Source organism: Mytilus edulis, chromosome 10, assembly GCF_963676685.1.
Source record: "Mytilus edulis chromosome 10, xbMytEdul2.2, whole genome shotgun sequence".
NCBI classification, from domain to species: Eukaryota; Metazoa; Mollusca; class Bivalvia; order Mytilida; family Mytilidae; genus Mytilus; species Mytilus edulis.
Window position 1 is genome coordinate 6,072,209 of NC_092353.1, and position 23,122 is coordinate 6,095,330.

A 23,122-nucleotide genomic window follows, 5' to 3' on the forward strand; every position below is an offset into this window, starting at 1 on the left:
TTAAATCAAAGGTTCACAATACAACATTGGAGGAAGATACAGCCGTAGAATCTCTCCAAGCACAAGTAAAGGAAAATCAAGAAACATTGAAGCAGGTAGTTGATGGATTGGTACAGGTAGCAGAGGTTATGTCGCATGGTAATAGATATAAACAGAACGGTGATGGAATGAATTCGAAGAATAATATACCTATGAGAATAAACCGTAGAAGTTGTTGGTATCATGAGACTGATAATCATGATATTGGCAAATGTACAGCGTTTAGTAGATTGGATGGTCAGACTAAAGTAGATTTAATTCGCAAACAAGGAGGATGTTTTAGTTGTCTCAAGATTGGCCACTTATCAAGATACTGTTCAAATAGGAAACCGTGTGATGTCCTGGATGAAAATCAACAAATGTGTGGGAGGATGCACCATCAAGCTTTACATGGAATTCAAGTCAATGGATCAACGTTTCACAATTGTATCAGTATTGTTAATGGAGATAAAGGTAGAGAGTTTTGCTCATGATAAGCAAGGTTCCGAGCAATGGAAACTATTTGACAGCACTATGGGATCCGGGAGCTAACATCTCACTTATAACACATGATTCTGCACGGAGACTGAACCTCAAGGGAAGAGATGTAACATTGTCCGTGACAAAGGTCGGCAACACTACTGACTATATCCAAAGTAAAGAATATATAGTTCCACTAACTGATTTAAATGGACAGGAATGGAAAATAAGGACGTATGGAATGGATCAAATTACGGCAGACGTGACTAGGGTAGATATCCGTGGCATCGCTAAGCTATTCAAAAGCGTGACGGAAAAGGATGTGATTCGACCTGAGGGAAAAGTCGACATATTGATAGGCAGTGATTGCTGTGTTCTTTTACCAACAAAGGCAGAACAAGTAGGAAATCTTCAACTGATGAAAAACCAATTTGGTTACTGTTTGAGAGGTAGTCACACGCTTCTTAAAGTTGGTACGGTGTCTCACCATTTTGTACGTATTCATCATTTATATGGACAACAATACGACACTGGTAGCATACATATTGCAAATTTTAATGGACTGAAGGAAAGTCTGGATAACTTTTTCAACATTGAAAGCTTAGGAACTCTCTTTTTTTTTTTTTCAACTTCAGATACTTTATTTTACTATAATAGTTGTTAACAAATCTCCTTAATGTTACAACAATGGCATTAAGGTTCTGCCCTGTATGGTTAATTACCAATAAAACCAGGGGATTTTATTGGTAAACTTTTTATAATTTTACATACATGTAGTATTGCGTGTTAGTTACAATTAACAGAGTAATAGCTGTCTACAACATGTACTTTACTTCACAATGAAAAGAAAAACGGAACTTTGACCGTCTTTTGTTTAGCTTTTAGTTTTGGATTAATCGAAAGTGAAAGAGCATGGTTTCGATCGGATTAAGAGGTCAGTATAATTGAATTATGGTAGTTTTTAGATAGTGTCTTATCTTTCAAGTACGCTAAACATTGAATGATATACTATATATGAAAATCAAACAAAAAAATTAAAAAGCAATTTCGTTAGAAATTTGTCTTCTTTTTATTTCAATGACATTTTTGTGATTCTCAAAAATGTAGGTCAATCAACTATAAATATGACAGCCAAAGAATCAATTTTCTAAAATTTTTCTTTGAAATTTTCTCAAAAAGGAATTTTCCGGATGATATAAAATTTGTGTATCAATTTCGTTTTTTAGGACTGACATCATATTCACATATTTGGTTCTCTTTTCGGATAAATAAAAACATTTATAAATCACAAAGCAAACAATTGTTATAATATGATTAAGTACATGATAATCCACATCTTCAATTTTGTACCCTACTACAAGATTTTGTAGACAAAAAACATGTTGCCCAATATTAAGATACATAAATATTTTGTGTAGAAATGTCCAATAATTTTTTACCCATGTGCATTCAAAGAAAAAAAAAGCTTAGGAACTCAATGCAACCCGAAATGTGGAAACTGTAAGTGTGGTAAATGTCCGATCGGAAATGGTAATTACACTATAGCAGAAGAACGAGAACTGAACATGATAAGAAAGGGACTTCAATATGACAAAGATGAAAAACGTTGGACTGTAACTTATCCATGGATAAGAGAATCGGCAGAATTGCCTAACAATATAGGAGCAGCAAATCATCGTCTTGAATCGACAGAGAAACGCTTACAACGCACCGGGACAATCTATGCAAATGCATACAATGATCAAATCAAAGATATGGTTAATAGGAACGTTGCCAGAAAACTTTCAGATTACGAGGTCAGGAATTATGAAGGACCAATTCATTATCTACCGCATCATGAGGTTCTAAAACCCGACTCTAAGTCAACCCCAATCAGGATTGTGTTCAATTCCTCTTCCACATACATGGGACATGTGATAAATGATTATTGGGCAAAGGGTTCGAATGTATTGAATGACATGTTAGTGGTGCTACTGAGATTTCGACAAAATAGAATTGGAATTGCAGGAGACATTTCAAAGATGTATAATGCAATCAAACTTTCAGTTCCTGATCAACATACGCATCGGTTTCTATGGAGAGATCTCGATGCAAGCAGAAAACCTGATCATTATGTGTTAAAGACGGTCACTTTTGGGGACAGACCTAGTGGCACTATGGCAACCGTTGCATTAGGAATGACTGCTGAAATGAGTAAAGATATTTACCCAGAGGCAGCCGAAATGATTCTTAGAAACAGTTATGTTGATGATATCATTAACTCTGTCGACAATAATGATCAGGCAAGAAAGGTAATGGAAGACACTGAAAAATTACTTGCAAAGGGTGGATTTACAATTAAACATTGGATTGTTACAGGGAAGCAGTCCGACCAATGGAACGGATTACATATTTCAAATGAACCAAAGGAAAAGATTCTAGGAATGATTTGGCAACCGAGAGATGACATGTTTACATTTCAAGCAAAAATTAATTTTTCAAGTAAACGTCGAGGAATACACATTGATAAAGATTTGCAACAAACTCAAATAGATGACATACCGTTGATACTCACGAGAAGAATGGTTCTTAGTCAAGTTGCGAGCATTTATGATCCCTTAGGGTTAGCTTGTCCGTTTGTTTTAACCGCAAAACTACTTTTGAGATCATTTTGCAAGACAGATGGAGGAAATGGTGGATGGGATGAACCAATAGCAGATGCAATGAGACAAAAGTTGATTGAGTTCTTCAAGGGAGTATTTCAACTAGAGTCGATTCAGTTTCCTAGATGTATTAAGCCAGAGGCTGCATACAAGAACCCCGTATTTGTAGTATTTTCAGATGGAAGCAGTGTAGCATATGGAGCATGTGCATACATAAGATGGCAAATCGGTCCCGAGACATATGAAGCGAATCTGATTATAGCAAAAAACAGGATAGCACCAACAAAACAATTGTCGATTCCGAGGTTGGAATTATGTGGTGCAGTAATTGCATCAAGAATCAGAGAAAAAATAGTAAAGGAGATGGACTTTAACTGTATTCGAATAATTCACGTGGTAGATTCAACAATAGTAAGAGCTCAGATACAAAGAGAAAGTTATGGCTTCGGGACATTTGTGGCAACTAGAATAGCCGAGATTCAAAGTAAGACAGAACCTTCTGATTGGTGGTGGGTACAAGGGGAACAGAATCCTGCTGATTTGACCACGAGAGCAACAGATCCAACCGCATTGGTAATGGAATCAGTTTGGCAAAAGGGTCCAGATTTTTTACGGTTGCCCATTGAACAATGGCCGATCAGGCAAGATTATTCAGAATCAAGTCAGTTGCCGGATGCAGTTGGAATCACGATGTCATTTGAACATGAAGAAAAGAGTAGAGACATTGTACCCGATGTAAGTGGCATTGATCTTAATCGATTTTCGAATGTAAGCAAGATGTTGCGCGTGACAAGTATAATTCTGGATATAGCTAAACATAGATCATTCAAAGGTGCAGCGAACCGAATTTCAGCAGGAAATATACAAAGAGCAGAAATGATATGGATAAAACATATTCAAAAGAGTCTCCCGAAGGATTCATTAGTGAGATATCGAAGGTTAGGTGTACAAACAAACTCAGATGGCATAATAACAGTTGGACAAAGAATGCAAGAATGGATGAAACGCACTTGGAATCAGACTGAATTTATTCTCTTGCCAAATTCGCATCCATTTATCAAGTTGATTGTTGCTTCCTTTCATTCGGAGGATCATTCAGGGGTGGATACAACGTTGGCCAAATTAAGGAGCAGATACTGGATTCCTGGGGTACGTCGGATTATTAAGCTCGTAAAGAAACGATGCATCATTTGTAGGAAGCGAGAGAAAAAGATTGTAGGACAGCAGATGGGTATGTTACCGATAGAGAGACTACAACCTGCACCAGCATTTTATTATTGTGCGGTTGATTTGTTTGGACCATTTATGATTCGAGATACTGTGAAGAAACGAACACATGGTAAAGCATATGGCGTCCTTTTTAACTGCGTGACCACCAGAGCAGTATATGTTGACTTGGCAGAGGGTTATGATACAAGCAGTTTTATAATGACATTAAGAAGATTTGTTACTGTGAGAGGATATCCAAGAAAAAGGATATCTGATTCAGGTTCACAACTTGTGGCAGCAGGCAAGGAACTGCAGCAAGTGGTTCACAAATGGGACTGGGAACCGATTAAGTCGTTTGGTAAATGCAAAGGTATGGATTGGGTCACTACCAAATCGGCAGATGCCCCATGGGAAAACGGAGTCAGTGAATCACTAGTCAAATCTGTGAAAAAAGAGTTTGGAGGTTGCCATAGGAACATCGGTGATGACGTTTTCTGAGTTACAGACTGTGTTATTTGAAGTATCTAATCTATTAAATGAAAGACCAATTGGAACAAAAAATTCGGACCCAACGGAAGGATCATATTTGTGTCCAAATGATTTGTTATTAGGTAGATCAAGCATTCGTGTTCCTAATGGAAACTTCAGTGAGAACAGCAATTATAAGTTGAGGTGGAAATTTATTCAACAAGTAGTCCAAAACTTTTGGAAAAAATGGACAAGAGACTTTTTTCCTACGCTAATCATTCGTCAAAAATGGCATACCAAACAAAGGAATGTAAAGGTTGGGGACTTAGTGATAGTGCAAGATTCAAACATTGTCCGTGGACGATGGAAAATGGCACAGATCGTTGAGGCAAATGCCGGAAGAGATGGGTTTGTGAGAGATGTAATTCTCAGATATAAAAATGTCAGTCAAGGAGTCTCATACAATGGATGCGAGGATCAAACCATACGCCGTTCCGTGCACAGGCTTGTTGTTATATTACCAGTTGAGGAACAGTTAAAGGATTGACTATTTGCCGGGGGAATGTATCGTTTGAACGATATATATCTTGTTTGTGTTGAATTTAATTTAGCATATGCCAATATCAAAACTGTCGTTACTATCCCCATTATCAACAATCCCGTAAATGAATGACAAGGCGGAACACATAACTTGGGTGTATTATGTCAATGCGTAAGTTGAATTACAGATTAAGAACAGTTATTTAACAGTTTCGTGTACAGAACAATGAATATGAACTGATAATTACGTTTGTTTTATATATGAACATGATTCGCAGATGTTATTATGTTACAGAGATCAACGTGTGGAAAAACTATGGAACGCTTGAATAACAATTTGCTCTTTCGAAGTAAATAGACGCAGATATATTAAAGATATGAGACGACTGGATGCAAAGCAATACTAAATAAATGCTCAGTAGGAATTAAAACGAATTAAAATAAAACATTTAATTTTGGCAAATTATTACAATTTCATATGAAAAAACAATAATAGACGTTAAAGTTAATCCAATCAATGTTCAGCACCACCATTCATCAACAACACTTCGACCACACGTCTGTATTCAGCGGGCAACGATAAATCTGACATCTACACCATTGTGAATTAATCCGTATCCAAATTATCGGTTATAAACTCTATTGCTCCTTTATTGTCCTTTAATCAGTCGATTATATTGTAAATTCGTATATCCACAGTAACACCGGCAAGGAACATACACTGAAAAATAAAACTTCCACAGAAAATGAGACTGAAACTACTGATTATAAATATTGGGTGGGATAAATAATGGGAGGGTTAGTTTTCGGCTATCGACGACAGAATGAAAAACTTAAAATTCTTTAAATCACAAGTATATAAAGGAACCAATCAGAATGCATTGTTATGTTATAAAATTCATAACAAGTTGTATCATTAGCTGTATGTAAAGAACCGAAATAATTCGAACAGTATAAAGTCTATTTCTTTTATCTCTAGTCGCCAATTATATATTTTTAATTAATTAAAAATAGCACAATTTGCTCTTTCGAAGTAAATAGACGCAGATATATTAAAGATATGAGACGACTGGATGCAAAGCAATACTAAATAAATGCTCAGTAGGAATTAAAACGAATTAAAATAAAACATTTAATTTTGGCAAATTATTACAATTTCATATGAAAAAACAATAATAGACGTTAAAGTTAATCCAATCAATGTTCAGCACCAAAACCCCAACGGCCAAACAGTAACTACAGCACATTGATTGATATTAAACAAAATTGAAAAGCTATTTAAGTTACAAGCAAAAATAATGAAAATACTGACATGAATGGTCAGAAATCACAAAATATCACTGACATGAATGGTCAGAAATCAAAAATTATCACTGACATGATTGGTCAGATATTTCTAACAAATACATATAATAATACCGACATGAATGGTCAGATATCAAACAATACCACTGACATGAATGGTCAGATCTTTCTGACAAGATTGGCCAGAAAACAAAATGTTCCCTAAAGGATATATACAATCACCCACTACTGTAAGCACAATTAGACAAAAAATGCACAGAATAAGATTGCTCCTTCTGTTTAACAGTAACAAGATGAGACTTAACATCCTCTTGTTTAACAATGAGACAATACTTGAACAAAAAAATTTGTCAATTTTAAATTACCAAAATAATTCAAATGTAACTTACAGATGGGTGAATAAAGTTCACAAACTGGCATCCCAAACTTTAAAAAAGGTTTATAAGTAGCTACAAACTGAACACCACGTTTAAAGCATATAAACTTCTTAATCTAGAATTAATAGTAGTGACAAAATAACTTGTATTCTGAAAATCAAGTAAGCGTGGAATAATTGCTGACATAACTATGACAGTATGTGGCTTAACTAATTTCTCAATTGTAGAGATAAGCACATTATAGCCTATATCAAAATCAGCAATCTCATAGGTACCAACATTGTTGGTTCCTACATGCATCAGAATTATATCATAATTTACCTGAATTGTTCCACAATTAAGCAAATTGATCATATCCCAAATATTTGCTCCAGGAAAGGCTTGCAAGTGACACCTTCTAATAGTTTTAACATGCTTGGCTATGGAATCGCACACCAGAGTAGACCTAAAATCTATAAAGAGCAAAATTTATTTTAAAACAAAGTCTTTAATTTGTTCCGCTACATTGATTTTATCAGACAAAGAACTGACAATATATTTAGTATAGCAATTGCTTTTCCAATCACCCATCAATTGGATAGAACTAGGAGAAACCCCTGCTTTCGATGCCAACGTTGCTCCACCTCTTCGGAAACTATGGGAAGAAAATAAATTTGGATTTAACCCAATTTTACAAAGTAATTCTCTCAGTTTATTCTGAAACTGGTTATAAGTAATTGGTATGCATTTCCCCTTTTTTTTATAAGAAAAAGCGGCATCATCTGACGTGCAAGGATTTAAAGAACACATCCTTTTATATGCATTTACTGGGCACAATTTAGATAGAGGATATGCAAGCAAAGGTATCCTTAAAATACGATTACCCAACTGAATAGTTTTTGTCCATTTGAATGCAACTATTATAAGAGACGGAAAGACTGTAACATCACCTCTGCATAGCTGTTTATTTTTGTCAAATTTCTTGGTTGATACTGGAACTAAATTAGACTTCCTGCTTAAAAGTAATAAAGCAAAAAGAAATAAACACCAATATGTCGCATCTAGCGGCGTATTCAAATTCAAATGTTCACGAATTATTCCTAAAATTTCTAAAGTAATAGGAAATGCCTGTTTAGGTAAATGTTTTAATTTCCTATCTAACCCTTTCATAGTCAACTTCAATTCGTAAGACGAAAAAACATCCACATGTAATCCTAACAACAGGAAAAGAACTTTAACTCCGTTTAAATAATTGCGAATAGATTGAGCTGATCTGAAACTTCTACTGAGAAACTCGGAATAAGTGCATAATAATTCAGAATCAATATCAAACGGTTCTAAATGAAAGTAATTACAAAACAATAAATAAGCTCTCCACTGCGTTTTAAAATTAACCAAAGTACCTTTCGCGAAAGCCGAAATCCTAGTCACAAACATATCTCGTCTTAGCACTTGCAAATCTACAAAAACACGAATAAACAATTACCAAATATGTTCAAACTGAAACAATTCTTTAGAAATCAAATCTCTAAATAGGGACATGCCTTTTGTCCTCTCGTAAAAGTCTAACTGAAATTTATAATCTAAATCCCATCTAGACAAAAGATCTGGTAAACGGTTATCGCAACCTGAAATATGTTTAGCTTTTAACTCAAAATTATTTACAGCTGCAATCCAACAAACTTCCCTCAAACACGACTGCAGGAACTCATTTCTGGTGGCGCCTGTATTCAAAACACGTACTGATACCATATTATTACCGTATGCATGGTCATACGGTCTGATTAGTCAGAGGCTAAACGTCAGGTTCGGGTAAATCTGTTAACGATATTTCTGTTATTTCATTGGTTATAAATACTGCTTCGCGGATGTTTCCGGAATGATTTTTTGGGAAATGAAGGTCTTTTTAACGTCTGATTGGCTATTAATGAGTGGCATGCATTATATGTTCAACGCGTCCGTAAGTGGGGTCGGATTGAAATCATGATACTAGGTTATATGTACATATTATGATAAAGTGTTCATTTGCTATAGTGATTAGTTATGATGATAACTCACGACAAACTGTCAATTTGGTGCAGATTATAATAAATCTTGTGACAATATGGTGATTTAATCTTGTAATTATGTTGCTATTTTGTTAAGAAACTGTACATTTATGTATTATTGCTATTCTCTAAAAATAGAACAGTAATGCGTATAATTTACACTTTAAACTGCGTATTAAAACGGTTAAATGATTGAGATCGACGAGCATTGAGATACTTTTGTGTTAGATTTCTTCGTAAGCTTAGATTTTAAATAGTAAATACATAAAACGTATGCTCTATGTATAAAAATAATAACGATTTATTTTTCATTGCTTGGACATATTGATTCTTCTTCTTCTGGTATTCTTTTTCCGTCCACGTTGGGACAACCTCAATTGAGTACAGTTTTCCTTCTTCACTATCTACAGACAACAGTAATCCGTCATCACAATAATGTCAATAATATCCATCACCACATTTATATACACTATATATATATACAACATATATATACACAATATCGATCACGGTAAAATTAGCACTAAATGTTCCCGGCACACTAACAATATACTTATTTCCTGTTAAAGACGCACAATTATCTCTTCTTAATGTCCAACGTTCTATATCTAGCAACGTGAAGAGCATAAATCAACTGCCTTGATAAATCTTCTATCCTTTGAAGTACTGTATTATCATTTGTATACCGAGAAAGTAACACGGTGCAGTCCAAGATAATTTGTAGTTGGTCATCAGTTGGTATGTCCCTCATTCTAAAGTTCAAGAAATCAGAGATAATTTCATCGATTTGGTTAAGATATCTTTCTCTAATGCATTGGAGTATTTTACATGTAAGCAAAAAATGAGAACGATCTTCGATATCTGTATCACATAATTTACAAGTAGGGGTCTCATTTAGATTATATCTTGATCTATGAGATTGTAAAATGTACGTATCAGTAATAACCTTTAGTTTCACAGATATTCGGACAGCTTCTCTCGTTGGGTCACTTGTATTTCCAATGGATAATAATGTATGGCATTTTCCTGGTGAAATGTTCGAGGTCCCAAGATATTTCAGAGATTTGTAAGTACAGCTCTTTTGTATTAATGCATTTTTCCAGTAATGGTCAATTGCTAAACTAACGGATTTCTTCCAAGAATATTTTGTTGGTGGGTCGTTTAGAAGTACGATTGGTGATTGTAGATCGTATTTGAATAGTACCCTCTTGATCGCTATGAACCAGCTATTACTTTCTTGATTTTTTGCTATTAATTGCCTCCTTGCTATTTTCTTTTCTAAATGGTTTTCATTTTGGTTACAGATATATATATATATATTTTATTTAGAAAACTACCCCTTTACATCGGGGGCACCAGTCATCAGGGTAGAAGTGATGGTGCGTCTATACTATATTATTTACAATTATATACATTTTAGTTAATGGTTTCATTATAGAATGTCTTTGAAACAATAACATACATGGCACATTAATAAGACAAAAATAGAGATTTCTAAAATACATAATCATAATAAAAAAAAAAAACCAATTTATAGAATGTTAAAATATACATGTAATTAAAACACTCATAGACAAATATGACCATGCAGCATGTATAAAGCATAAAAACTAAGATCAATCAGTATATAATAGTACATACGAGTAAGTTAACTCAAAGGTTTATTTTGGTTCAACCATAGTTTGACGTAATCTAAATAATTATTCTTTACTTGCAATACAGTGAACTCCCAAATAGATGTTTGCATGTGGGGTAGATAGTTTAATGATCTTTGATGTACTCGTACCTGATAATTTATTCTTTGTAGCTGTCAGGAGACTGATTATGAAGGGGGCCAGGGGGCATGCAATCCTTTTTTGGGATATTTGGTGGGCCTGCACTCATGAAAATTTCTGGAGCCGCCACTGGTTGTTGGACCATAATAGTCCCAGTATGAACACAGTGGTGATCAGCAGTCATTATAAAAAAAGAATATGTGGTATGATTGCCCATGAGAACTGTCTACAAGAGACCAAAATGACACAGACATGAACAACTATAGGTCAATGATGATCAAAATCTATACAACATAGTCAGCTAAAATGTCAGGTAAAATGCCAGACATGATGTAAACACTAGGATCAGGAGCTGATATAGGAACGGATAAAATTTGTTTTAATATTTTCTTCTGAAATGTTTCTAATTTAAGTAGGTAGATGTTGTTGAATAAATTTAATGATTTTTGATCAATTTGAGCTTCTATAGGTAAAATGCCAGACATGATGTAAACACTAGGATCAGGAGCTGATATAGGAACGGATAAAATTTGTTTTAATATTTTCTTCTGAAATGTTTCTAATTTAAGTAGGTTAGAAAATATTAGAATCATGGAATTTACCGAAGATGTAATTTCGTTTCCAGCATTCATCGCTTCATTGATTTCTGGTGTAAATAAACAAACCCGACGATACTTATTAGAAGAATACAAAAATTACAAGGTGAGCAATATGGTTTCTTATGTGCAAAGAAGCCTACACCAAGCACCACTGACACTGTATTGTTATTTGCAAGGGTTTCAGTGCACTATTTATATATATAGTGTCAGCTGTTGCAAATTATATAATTTATCTTTAGCTCTGTATTTTGACAATGACCCCCAATGCAATGATTTATACGATCCTTCGAACCCCCAAAAAAAACTTGCAATACAGCAAGGATTTGTATAGTAAGAAGGATTGGAATCTCGCGGTTTATCGTAATCTCTTCCGCGGCGAGACTTCGGTACTCGCCACTATTACTACTACTACTACTCGTCACTTACGATATCGGAACGGGATTTTTTGTACACATGCATCGAGTTGTGTTCTTATTTTTGTCACGTATAGACAATGTTGTAATGGTTAAGGACTTTATTCATTCTTAAACGTAATAATTATTGAATTTCACTCAAGTTTCAATTGACGAAAAAGCATAATTTAACTGTTTTATTTGATGGACATTGTAATGCAATGTGTATAACGGCATGCAGGTGACAATGTGTTAGTATGTTAACTTCTGTAATTTTTTATTTTCAGTCAATTGTCAAAGAAATTTAAAAAAATCTTATTCTTGCAAATTAAGTCATTATAGTTATATGCGAATTTGCATCTTCGGAAACTCTTTCAATCTCGGGAAACAGGTGCAAAACATTTTTTGTGGCAAAAAAGAACTGACAACACATTTCAGGACGAATTACTGCATTGCGTTTTATATACATAGTGGCTAGTCATTATCATAAGTTTGGAACAAGAACTGTTAAAGAGGGAGCCCACTGGTAAACCCTATAAAACTGCCTCTGCATGTTACTGTAGCCGGTTTCAATCATCATAAACATATATAGGCATAAAAGAAACGTTAGCCAGTGTGTTATAAATTATCAATGCAAGCAAAATTTTTAATTGTACTAATAACATTACATCTTTAAATGCACCTTTGTTTCTTATCAGAGCACTTTCATCAATTTGTGCATGAATTTGATAAGGCAATTTTATAGTGTCAGCTCTCTGTCATACATGTCATACATGTATAGCCTCTCAAGTAGTCAGTCATGGAATTATTCCTGGTTGTGTATTATTCACGTATAATACAGAAATTAACTTGAAAAGAGCGACTTGTCATTTATCAAAGAAGACTATCTTTTTCTGATTGTACATTGGTACACTTTCATATGAGGTACGCAACAGCAGTTTACATCAAGTATTAAAACAAAAGTAATACTTTTCTGTTTGTAACTTTCATGCTTGGTAGGTCTAAACTTTAGTGTCTATAGATATTTATCAATAAATGTCTTGTAAACATAACTAAAATGTTTCTTGTCTAACAGAAGATACTTTTTGTACAATTTTGCCTTGTATTGACTTTATAGCACACAGTTTCTAATATGCATGTACAACACTGACTTTTGTCTATCAAGGAAAGATTGAATAATTGCTTACCGGTACTTCAACATCATTTGAACTTTGGTGAACTGAGCTGTCTCATTCGATTGACAATCATACCACATCTCTTTACTCTTAGGTCTTAACTTCAAATTTGGTATAAAAACTATTTTTACAATAAATGTCTTTGTTAAGACGTACATGATAACTATAAAATGGTTATTGTCTAACAGAAGATACTTTTTGTACAATTTTGCCTTGTACATGTATTGATTTTATAGCTCATAATTACGAATATACTGTATAATACATGTAAAACAATTTTTGTCTATCAAGATAAGAAATAACAATAGATTGAATAATTGCTTACATCAACATCATTTGTTTCTTTGGTGAACTGAGCGGTCTCATTCCATTGGCAATCATACCACATCCCGCATCTCTTAACACTTATGTCTTTAACTTCAAATTTGGTATAAAAACAATTTTGTGTGCATGTACTTATGTATGGGCTGTTGGTTTCATGTGATAATATTTATCGACCTGCTATGCTGCATGGGTTTTGTTGATGGTGATTGACATACATTCATTGATTCAATCATTGTACATGTAGACTACTAGTTTTTAAAATCTTCATTTGATATTGAATGGATAGTTGTCTCATTTCAATCATATCCCATGTCTCCTTGCTTATTTTACTACACATACATGTACATCGTCAATATACACTCAACACCAAGCAGATTTGAAGTATTAAATGAATCTGGCATGTAATGGAATTTAAAAGAAGATGTTCAATGATTTATTTTTATATTAAAATATAGAAATAATCCAATTTAACCCAGGTATCACATGATCATCTATCAAGTCACTATCAAAGTTCCCTACACACAAAGCGTAGCTTTCAAGCTTAGGTAGAAGAGATTAAATGTTAATGATCCAATGAAACATTGTTGGTATATCCTCCATAAATGATATTCAGAGGAACGTTCTGGTCAAAAGTGGCATTCAGTTGTACACTAGTATTTCTATTTCTATTTGAAGGCATGCCATATATATCATGTATATATGTTAGTCCACATGATAAGTGCATGAATGGCCAACTGCTGTTTGCACACAACTGCTTAGACTTTTTTTGGGGACTTGAATCCTTGTGCCTAGACTTTTCTTCTTAACATTCACCAGTTTGAGCATTTTGGAAAATACTGAAAAAAAGGTGTAATATAGTTACATGTGGCAATAATAATACAATATCATATGGCTTAAACAATTCCAATATCAAATATGTCGTTAACAATAGCAATATTACCTCAAGATCTCTGCTCGAATAATTATATTTGAAAAATTTATGTTAGATTTCTATGGGTTTATGCAATTTCAGGAATAATTTATATTTGTAGCAATGTTTCTATTGTTTTAAAATAAAATATTTTGCAATATTGTAGGATCAAAAGATGTCGCAAACAAACAAAAAATCAAAAATAACAATAAAAGGAATAAATGTTAGATAACAGAATATCCTTTATATATTATATATATAAAACTCTAACTGGACTTGACTGAAGTATAGTTTAGAGCAGTTCGGTCTAGAAAAGATAAAGCTTGGGTACATTTGTGGCCATTTGTAATGCACAGGTTTAAAAAAATTATGACGCCTTCTTGCTATTTTAATTATTTGCTTTGATGCCGTTGCAGGAAAAAATCTTGCAAGGCTATTTTGATTTTTGCTTTGACACCGTTTTGACATTGCATTGTTGGATTTGAAGTTGTTGCAGGAAAACATTGCTTACGTACATACATGATTTTGTAGTGTAAGCGGGATACGGGAATCTGACATAATGATAAGCGGGATCCAGGATTGGAACCCCCCAGATAGAGAAGAAGGGAGTCCATAATAATAACATGCATAATAAAAGGGGGGCAGTGATTTATAATGAAGACCAAAACAGCACTACCCATACATCATTAAAGGCATTAAAGTAGATGAGCTTTGTTGGTGTATTATTATTTTGATGTCAGTAAAAATGTACATTCTTTTGTACACAATGTACGTTCACAATACCATGATGCTGGTAAACACTGGGCTGAACATTTGAAAATATTACCATCCATGCATCCATGCATTGTCCTTTCCACATCGGCAAAGGCAAATCTATGGAGTTTTCTATGGAACATGGCTAGTTAAAATTGATGTAAAACTATTTCAAAACACATGGTTTAACGATTTCATTTCGGTATAAACAGGAAGGAAGTATCAGATTATTATGACAACTGGATCCCCTCCCAATTTAGGCCTGGTAAATTGCGATTCATCTGAGAACCACATTGATGTTTAAAGACAGAAAAGTATCACCATTCCCTTATTTAGCGGTTTGAGCTTTCTTCAATACACTTTATCACCAATGTTTTACGTTTGTAAACATGTTTGAACATTAATCTAGGCCAATTGAAGAACTTTATTCATTTTTCCCAAGCCACCCCCATTTTCGCTCCAGAACGCCATTTTTGTTGTAATCAACTCAAAGAAACGTAAAAAAAAATAGGAAAACTGATGCATCAATCACTACGAAATTTACTCAATACACGAAGAAATCATTTATCTATCAGAAAATATAAATTTTATCACTCATCTTCGTTTTTTGAGGAAGGAGTATAAAAATAGAAAATGATGATAGGACCGCCCAATAGGCCGGATAGGGTGAGGTCACTTCGGTCAATATGCAAATTAATTCTATGGAGCCGTGTATTCTTACTGCGATCGTAAAAGTTATTCATAACACCAGAACCATTTTAAACTTCTTATTTCAAGCATAATATTTGATAAATATAGATTGTAGATACTTACATATCGATGTCTATTTGTTTAGGTGATGCAAATGTCAGCCATTAATCGGAGCTAGTTTAGCATTTTCCAGATGCATCACGGGTAATCTCACAAAATCTCGCGCCGCAGAAGATATTATACTACAGTCTATGCAAAAGCCCACGAGATTCCAATCCTTCTTACTATACAAATCCTTGAATACAGTGAACTCCCAAATAGATGTTTGCATGTGGGGTAGATAGTTTAATGATCTTTGATGTACTCGTACCTGATAATTTATTCTTTGTAGCTGTCAGGAGACTGATTATGAAGGGGGCCAGGGGGCATGCAATCCTTTTTTGGGATATTTGGTGGGCCTGCACTCATGAAAATTTCTGGAGCCGCCACTGGTTGTTGGACCATAATAGTCCCAGTATGAACACAGTGGTGATCAGCAGTCATTATAAAAAAAGAATATGTGGTATGATTGCCCATGAGAATTGTCTACAAGAGACCAAAATGACACAGACATGAACAACTATAGGTCAATGATGATCAAAATCTATACAACATAGTCAGCTATAAAGGCCCTGATATGACATGTAAAACAATTCAAACCAGAAAACCAACGGCCTTATTTATATAAAAAAATGAACGAAAACAAATATGTAACACATAAACAAACAACAACCACTGAGTTGTAGGCTCCTGACTTGGGACAGACACATACATAAATAATGTGGCGTGGTAAACATGTTAGCGGGATTCTGATCCCCCCAAACCTTGGACAGCATGTATAACAGTACAACATAAGAACGAACTATAAAAATCAGTCAAAAAAGTCTTAACTCATCAGATTGCCCATTGATATATCAAAAGCACTGAAAATTTTATTTGATATGTCTGATTTCAATTTATTCACATCATCAGGTTTTACACTTAGTATATTTTTTCGTAACAAACATTACTATTTGGTTGATTATCTAGGGAATCACTGAAGCATGACTGGAGAAGTCGCCCCCTTCCCCCTTATTGTCCCACCTGACCTAAGAATCTGTCCGTTCTTAAACCATTAACGTCATACATGTACAACAATTACTTTTCCATTGTGGCATCATATATTTTGTATTAAAACATCAAAATTTTACATGGAAAATTTGTGATGTACATGTACAGTTTGTAATGGTGGACATATTCATATTGTAGCAATAAGGTGTATTCAAAGCAAAATAATTAATAATAAATCAACTCAATGGATAGAAGCATACTGTTTAGTCAATTTTTTTTTCACACAGCATCTGCATAGAGTGATGAGATATAAATCAGGAGATCAATCACTGGTTTTGGAGGCAAGAATTTTCATATTTTACTTATTTGGGTACACAACATTTATCTCGTCATAATACCTGTACGCTCAGTGTTCTTCATGAAAACTATCACACTGATTTTAAATCATTATAGGAAAGCAAAGTGTATAAGCAAACATTTCAGGCGGCTGACTGCAATAGTCTCTATATTATCTGAAAAAGCTTATTTCTTGTCAACTTTCTTATTATTTCAAACATTTTAATAGATGTCTCCCAAATTTGGTGTCTTTCTATAAGCTTTTTTCAAAGTCATTTTCATTTATTTTTCAACCCGGCCCAGAAATATGTGGTTACCTTTAATATAGCTGATTTAGGGAAAGGCGACCTGGGTGAAACAAAGGCTATATTTATTGTCAATGCAAACATTTTACCTGTTCAACACCAAATGCTGTCAAGTTTGGGGTCTCTGGCCATGCCATGACTTTTTTTTAATAATAATAATTCATGTTACATGTACTTGTACATCTCCTTTGAATTTGTTTGCTTATTTGTTCTATGGTCTCTTTATGCATATCTATCCATATACCCCATTTTCATGGTCCTACAAAAATGTTTAAAATGTATACATTTTACTATTTTCTAGCTTCTCTCATGTGATAGCTGTACCTTTTTGGTCACTATTTATGTGTTGCGTTTAAATAGGAATTGTAACACTTTACAGTGACTGAACAGGTAAAAGAAATACTTCTCAAGAAACAGAAAAAAGAAAACTACTTGGAACAGCACCAGACTACATGTATGTATGAATAGAAACTAAGATCGGAATAGCATGGAGGATATTATATGTCCTTGTGAATAAGCAAGGAAAGCTTTTAATAATAGTGCCTATTTTTTAATTTACTCTATTTTTCATTCATTATCTGTGCAAATTTCAACATAATATGTCATAAATTCTTATCTAACTATACTCAAACTTTTAGTGGTGGATCCAGAAATTTTCATAAGCGAGAGCCCACTGACTGCCTAAAAAGGGGCCAACTCCAGTCATGCTTCAGTGATTCCCTATAAAAAAACAAAATTTTCCTACAAAAGGGATGGCCCAGGCCCCCTGAAAAACCCTCTTAATTCCACCCCTGACTTTAATTTAATATGACAAGTGTTTCATTTACCAAAATTCTGGTGCGTTTCTGTGATAGATATCATGCACAATTTTATAAATGAGAGGGGAAAGAAGATCCACATGTGGTGTACCTGCACATGACAATTGCAAACTGCCCCATTTTTTCTATCACAACCAATCAACTGATCATGCTGAAACTGACATTACCAGAGAGTACACATCAAATGAAAAATCACAAATAACTGATACATATTATCAGATATTATAGAAATAATTATCTTTTAAATTTATTACAAAAAAAATGTGTGCTCAATCTTGTAGATAGATATAACTGGATCTCATATACATGTATGTAAGTACCAAAGACAACTGTCTATCCAAGTCACAATTTATAAAAGTAAATTATTAAAGGTTGGAGTTTAGTCTTCAACGCAAAGCAGCACTTTTATATATTCAATCAATCATGACAATGGCATTTGGGGTTAAACATGTTCTCGTAGGTAAATAATATTGCCTCAGAATTTTTTCATGAGAGTGTTATAGTCTATAAAGTATTACTTCCTGTTCGGTGTAATAGTTAAATAGAAGTCAATACGTTCTTGCTCAATCCTATGTCGCTTTGAAGGTGTGATGATTGTCATCCTCAGACTTAGCAATGTGTTACTGTAATTTGAATTTCAAAATAACTGAGTGACGTTTTTCGAAGCACTGGTCAACTCTACCATAGCGAATCACATTACTTTGACAATCAGTAAATTCCAGCCAAAAATATCTTTATAAGTAAAGAATTGTCACATAAATATAAAAAAATAGAGTACACAGGAAATCGCAAAGTTCACATAGTCTAGTATGATTAATCATTTAAAAAAAAAATGAGCAAAAGGGGGGGAATGGGGTGTACGCCTTATACATCCCCCTCTGGATCTGCCACTTCCTTCTGTTGTTGTCCATTTTGTCAAGTAGTAATCCTCAAAAGTACTTGTAGGTTATATGCTATTTTTATCAAGTTGATTATAGACACAAAATACATTTTATTATAATATCATTCCCCATTTCCATTCTCAATTTTATAAAATCTCCTTCCATTATAACACGGATAGACCAATAATACACCAAAAATGACAAAAAAGCGCATGTTTTCATATTTCTTGAAGTGCAATATTCCAATAAAAATAAACTACTCACAAACCACTGATCTCAATATAATCAGCTAAAATACGGCAAGCTTTTTAGAAAAGCTATTACTTGTCGCAATAAATAATCACCTTTAAATTTGTGAAATGTTTTCCCCATAATTTCAAGGCTACTACAATCGTCAACATCTCTAATAAATTTATATGCAAGTTTTGATCTAAAATAAACTCTGGAAATGAACAGTGAAAGTATCTTCCGTCCATCCATCCGCCACATCCTGTCAAACATGCATCAACAGAAAACAATTGATCAGGGTTTGAGAATTCATCAGATAAAATCATAGAAATCCCATTATAACTAGGCAAAAATTTCTGCCACCAGAATAAATCACGTTTAAAATCAGTTGGAATTACTATTTTCCCATTATCGGGAAAATCTCTTAACCAATTTAACAGCCTTGACACAAAAATTCGGCCAGAGCGCACACATTGAGATACAAAATTTAATTTTCCCAGCAATGATTGTAATTCTCTCTTTGTACAATTTGTGCTACAGAGCCAATTAGAAACTAACTGCAGAATCTCTGACAATCTTTGAGTATCAATAGAAATTGTCATGTTCTCAGAATCAAATAAAATGCCAATAAACATCATTTTAGTACTAGGCGGACAAGCCTTCTCAATTGATTCTTCAATGCCACAATTCTGTAAAATAAGACCCAATTTAGCATAAGCATCATCACTGCTGGAAGGAATATCACATCCAGCCAAATCATCTAAATAGTTCAAAATATCTATACCCATGTTTTGACATATAAATGCAATAGCATTTGTTGTTCGCATACACATATATGCAGCAGATCTCAACCCCATTGTTAATACACGATCGTAATACAAGTGACCTCTCCATTTGTAACCTAAGAGATGGATGTCACCGGGGTCAACGACTAATTGTCTATAAGCCCGTTTTCAGGTCCCTCTTAAACATTCTGCAACCTTGACCTTTACTCTTAATTTACATAATAAAATCATCAACCGTGGGATACGAAACTGAAATTTCATCGCCTAAATAACGATCTTTGAAAATACCAGAATTAACCGCCTCGCCCTCTGGAAAGCTCAAATCAACAATAACTCTGCGTTCTGTTGAATCCTTTTTTAGGAACGGAATTTAAAGGAGATAAAGCTGAAGGACAGCTGAACGGATTTGCCTTAAATGGTCCAACAATTGCTTTATAAGAACTTTCTTTTTTCAAATATTTGGCAATATCATCTGGAAAATCGGTAGCCCCCGAATGATTACGGGAAAAAGATGACCTGAACGGGCTCCCATCGTGACCCACCGGCCATCCATACTCTAAGAAGTCACAAACCTGAGCGTCACTGTAATTCTGTAACAAACTTCTTAAAAAAAAAATATTGATTTTAGAGTAAATTGGAATTTTACAACCCTGAAAATTGTACAATCCAGATTTTTTAACAATGTTATGAATAGATACAAAATTTTGAATATCATCTATACCCAAATAACTGTTACAACAAAGACTGCATTTAAGTGAATGTCTAGAACCCCATAATGTCTTTTGAAAATCAGGTAACTGAACATGTTGATTTAGTCATTCATTATGATGAGGACATGCAGACGAACATTCAGGATGATGACTTTTAAGTTTGTCTAATCTATAACAAGTGGCACAAAAATGATTAACCTCACGTTCAACACCTCTAATCAGAATTTTATGCGGTGATGTTTTTGAACATTTATTTTTCTGAAATAACGAACAATACCATAAAGTATGTGTCTTGGTCTCTTTTTTAGCCCCAAAAGAATGCTTCTTATCGAACTCTTGTTTGACATATTTAGACAAAAGAGGAACTTCCAAATTATCAGGAGTATCTTTCCAGGTTTTAGCACCCGTTTCAATTTGTCTCAAAAAGGCAGCATAGAAGTCAAGTAAAGATTTCCACTGATAAATGGAACTGTAATATACAATTTTCTTCAAAAGGGACAATCGAGTATTTCTCTCGATAGCTTTAATTTTACTTGATCCAATTATTTCTAATTCCCCTGCAACTAACAGCTTTAAATCAAAATCTTGAAATGAAACAGATTTATTTATATATTCGTACTGAAGTGTAGTATGGGGCCAAGTTTGTGGATTCTGCACGTCATCGCTTGCTTTAGCAACCATACCCGATTTAACCTTTCGCTTTTTAAGTGATTTCTTTTTACAGGACGAATCTGTACCTGATGTACTTGAAGTATCATCATCAGTACTAGACTCGAATGAATCATAGTCAGAACTATCAGATGACTCTGATATTACTCTTGACTTGTGTTTTGTCACCCTGGAGCTACCCGACTTTTTTAACTTTTTGGCCTTAGCCGATTTAACCTTCGGGACATGAATACTGTCGTCCGAATCGGAATCAGAATATTGTAAAGGAACTTTTGAACTCTTCTTTTTCAAAGATTTGTTTTTACGTTTGCGTAAATGCGAAGAAAAATCATGCTCACTAGTAGAACTACCATGAGGACTTTCACTAGAATCAACTAAATCTATTAAATTATTCTTTTTTAAAATATCTGATAATTGTTTCTCTACTAATTTAGTCAACACTTTCTTTTTTCTTAATTTGTCTAAATTGATCTCACCCTTCCTTTTAACACTTTTGGAGTCGCTGGTGTCTTTTCTTTTCGCTGATTTGGTCTTTTTACCGGCTATTTCAGTTGATTTCACTTTAGGAGCACTCGACTGTGGCTTGTGCGGATTGTTCGACTTCTCAACTACACCTTTCTCCTTGACCGGATCAATAAGTTTACTCGACTCCCCATTTTTCAAACGAGTTTTTTGGATAGCCCCCTGTTTTTCAAAATCGGATTTTTCAAGTTTCCTTTCTTTTTCGGAAATGCTTAACTCTAAATTGTGGATCCTATGTTCCAACCTATCCACTTCATCAGGTGAAGTCTCATGATCAAAAATGTCAGAAGTAGGGTCCGAAACATCGAGAACGTCCTGATCAAAACCAAATTCACTTAATAGTTTATAATTTTTTCTAGCTTTATTTCGGGTTACAGGCATGGTAAGCCTCCTGTGTAAGACAGGGCAACTTGAAAAAGTAATTATTTTTTGCAACAAATTACTTGATAAAAAATTTAAAAGACAAAAAGAAAAAGAAAATTAATTACCAAAAAAGTACTTACGAAAAATAAAGATACAAAAGTTTCACAGCTCAAATAAATCAAAAGAAGTTGCCATGCCTCACAGGATGAACTTTCAACGGAAAACACAACATTAGTTTTCGGCTATCGACGGCAGAATGAAAAACTTAAAATTCTTTAAATCACAAGTATATAAAGGAACCAATCAGAATGCATTGTTATGTTATAAAATTCATAACAAGTTGTATCATTAGCTGTATGTAAAGAACCGAAATAACTCGAACAGTATAAAGTCTATTTCTTTTATCTCTAGTCGCCAATTATATATTTTTAATTAATTAAAAATAGCACATTTACATATAAAATTCAAAGGACAATCGGAATCAATGATGAAGTTGCAAGTGAATTTACGGAACATTTATGGTGTTAATTTGATTTGAATTATTGTGTTTATTATGTGACTGAAAATTTGTTTTTGTTTGTTTGTAGGTTGAAACGATAGGAATAAATAGTTACAACCTGACAATTGATTTCATGCCCAAGTTATACAGTCAATAAACCGTTATTTTCATATTAGAGCGAACATGTTACTGTATTTTTGCACATACTAAACATGTACTTAATATCTGAGAAA

At 33.9% G+C, this 23,122-nt stretch overlaps 4 protein-coding genes and 1 long non-coding RNA gene across 8 annotated transcripts in view; 1 reads left to right on the forward strand and 4 right to left on the reverse strand.

Moving 5' to 3' along the window:
* The window catches only part of LOC139493237 (CAAX prenyl protease 1 homolog), a 256,843-nt gene that overhangs the window by 75,686 nt on the left and 158,035 nt on the right, over window positions 1-23,122 (reverse strand). The window lies entirely within an intron of this gene.
* Window positions 1-23,122, reverse strand: part of LOC139493230 (placenta-specific gene 8 protein-like) — a 48,532-nt gene that overhangs the window by 17,235 nt on the left and 8,175 nt on the right. The gene's annotated exons all lie outside the window — the stretch shown is intronic.
* LOC139492289 (uncharacterized) lies at window positions 509-4,847 on the forward strand. Its single transcript, XM_071280507.1, has 2 exons — window positions 509-898; window positions 1,917-4,847. Exons 1-2 carry the CDS (start codon window positions 509-511, stop codon window positions 4,845-4,847), a joined length of 3,321 nt encoding a protein of 1,106 aa, XP_071136608.1.
* Window positions 5,793-22,763, reverse strand: LOC139493229 (uncharacterized). 4 transcript variants are annotated; one of them, XM_071281453.1, is made up of 4 exons: window positions 21,982-22,757; window positions 8,422-8,478; window positions 7,361-7,491; window positions 5,793-6,078 (listed from the first exon to the last, which is right to left on the reverse strand). In XM_071281453.1, the coding sequence occupies exons 1-4, from the start codon at window positions 22,406-22,408 to the stop codon at window positions 6,022-6,024; spliced, it is 672 nt and encodes a 223-aa protein (XP_071137554.1). In that variant the 5' UTR covers window positions 22,409-22,757; the 3' UTR covers window positions 5,793-6,021. The 4 variants fall into 4 exon arrangements, with proteins under 4 accessions (XP_071137554.1, XP_071137552.1, XP_071137553.1 ...); XM_071281451.1 differs by having other exon boundaries at window positions 5,793-7,491; XM_071281452.1 differs by lacking the exon at window positions 8,422-8,478 and having other exon boundaries at window positions 5,793-7,491; window positions 21,982-22,763.
* Window positions 13,751-15,987, reverse strand: LOC139493228 (uncharacterized). The gene is made up of 2 exons (XR_011656951.1): window positions 15,808-15,987; window positions 13,751-14,167 (listed from the first exon to the last, which is right to left on the reverse strand). It is a non-coding gene; the product is annotated as an uncharacterized lncRNA (long non-coding RNA).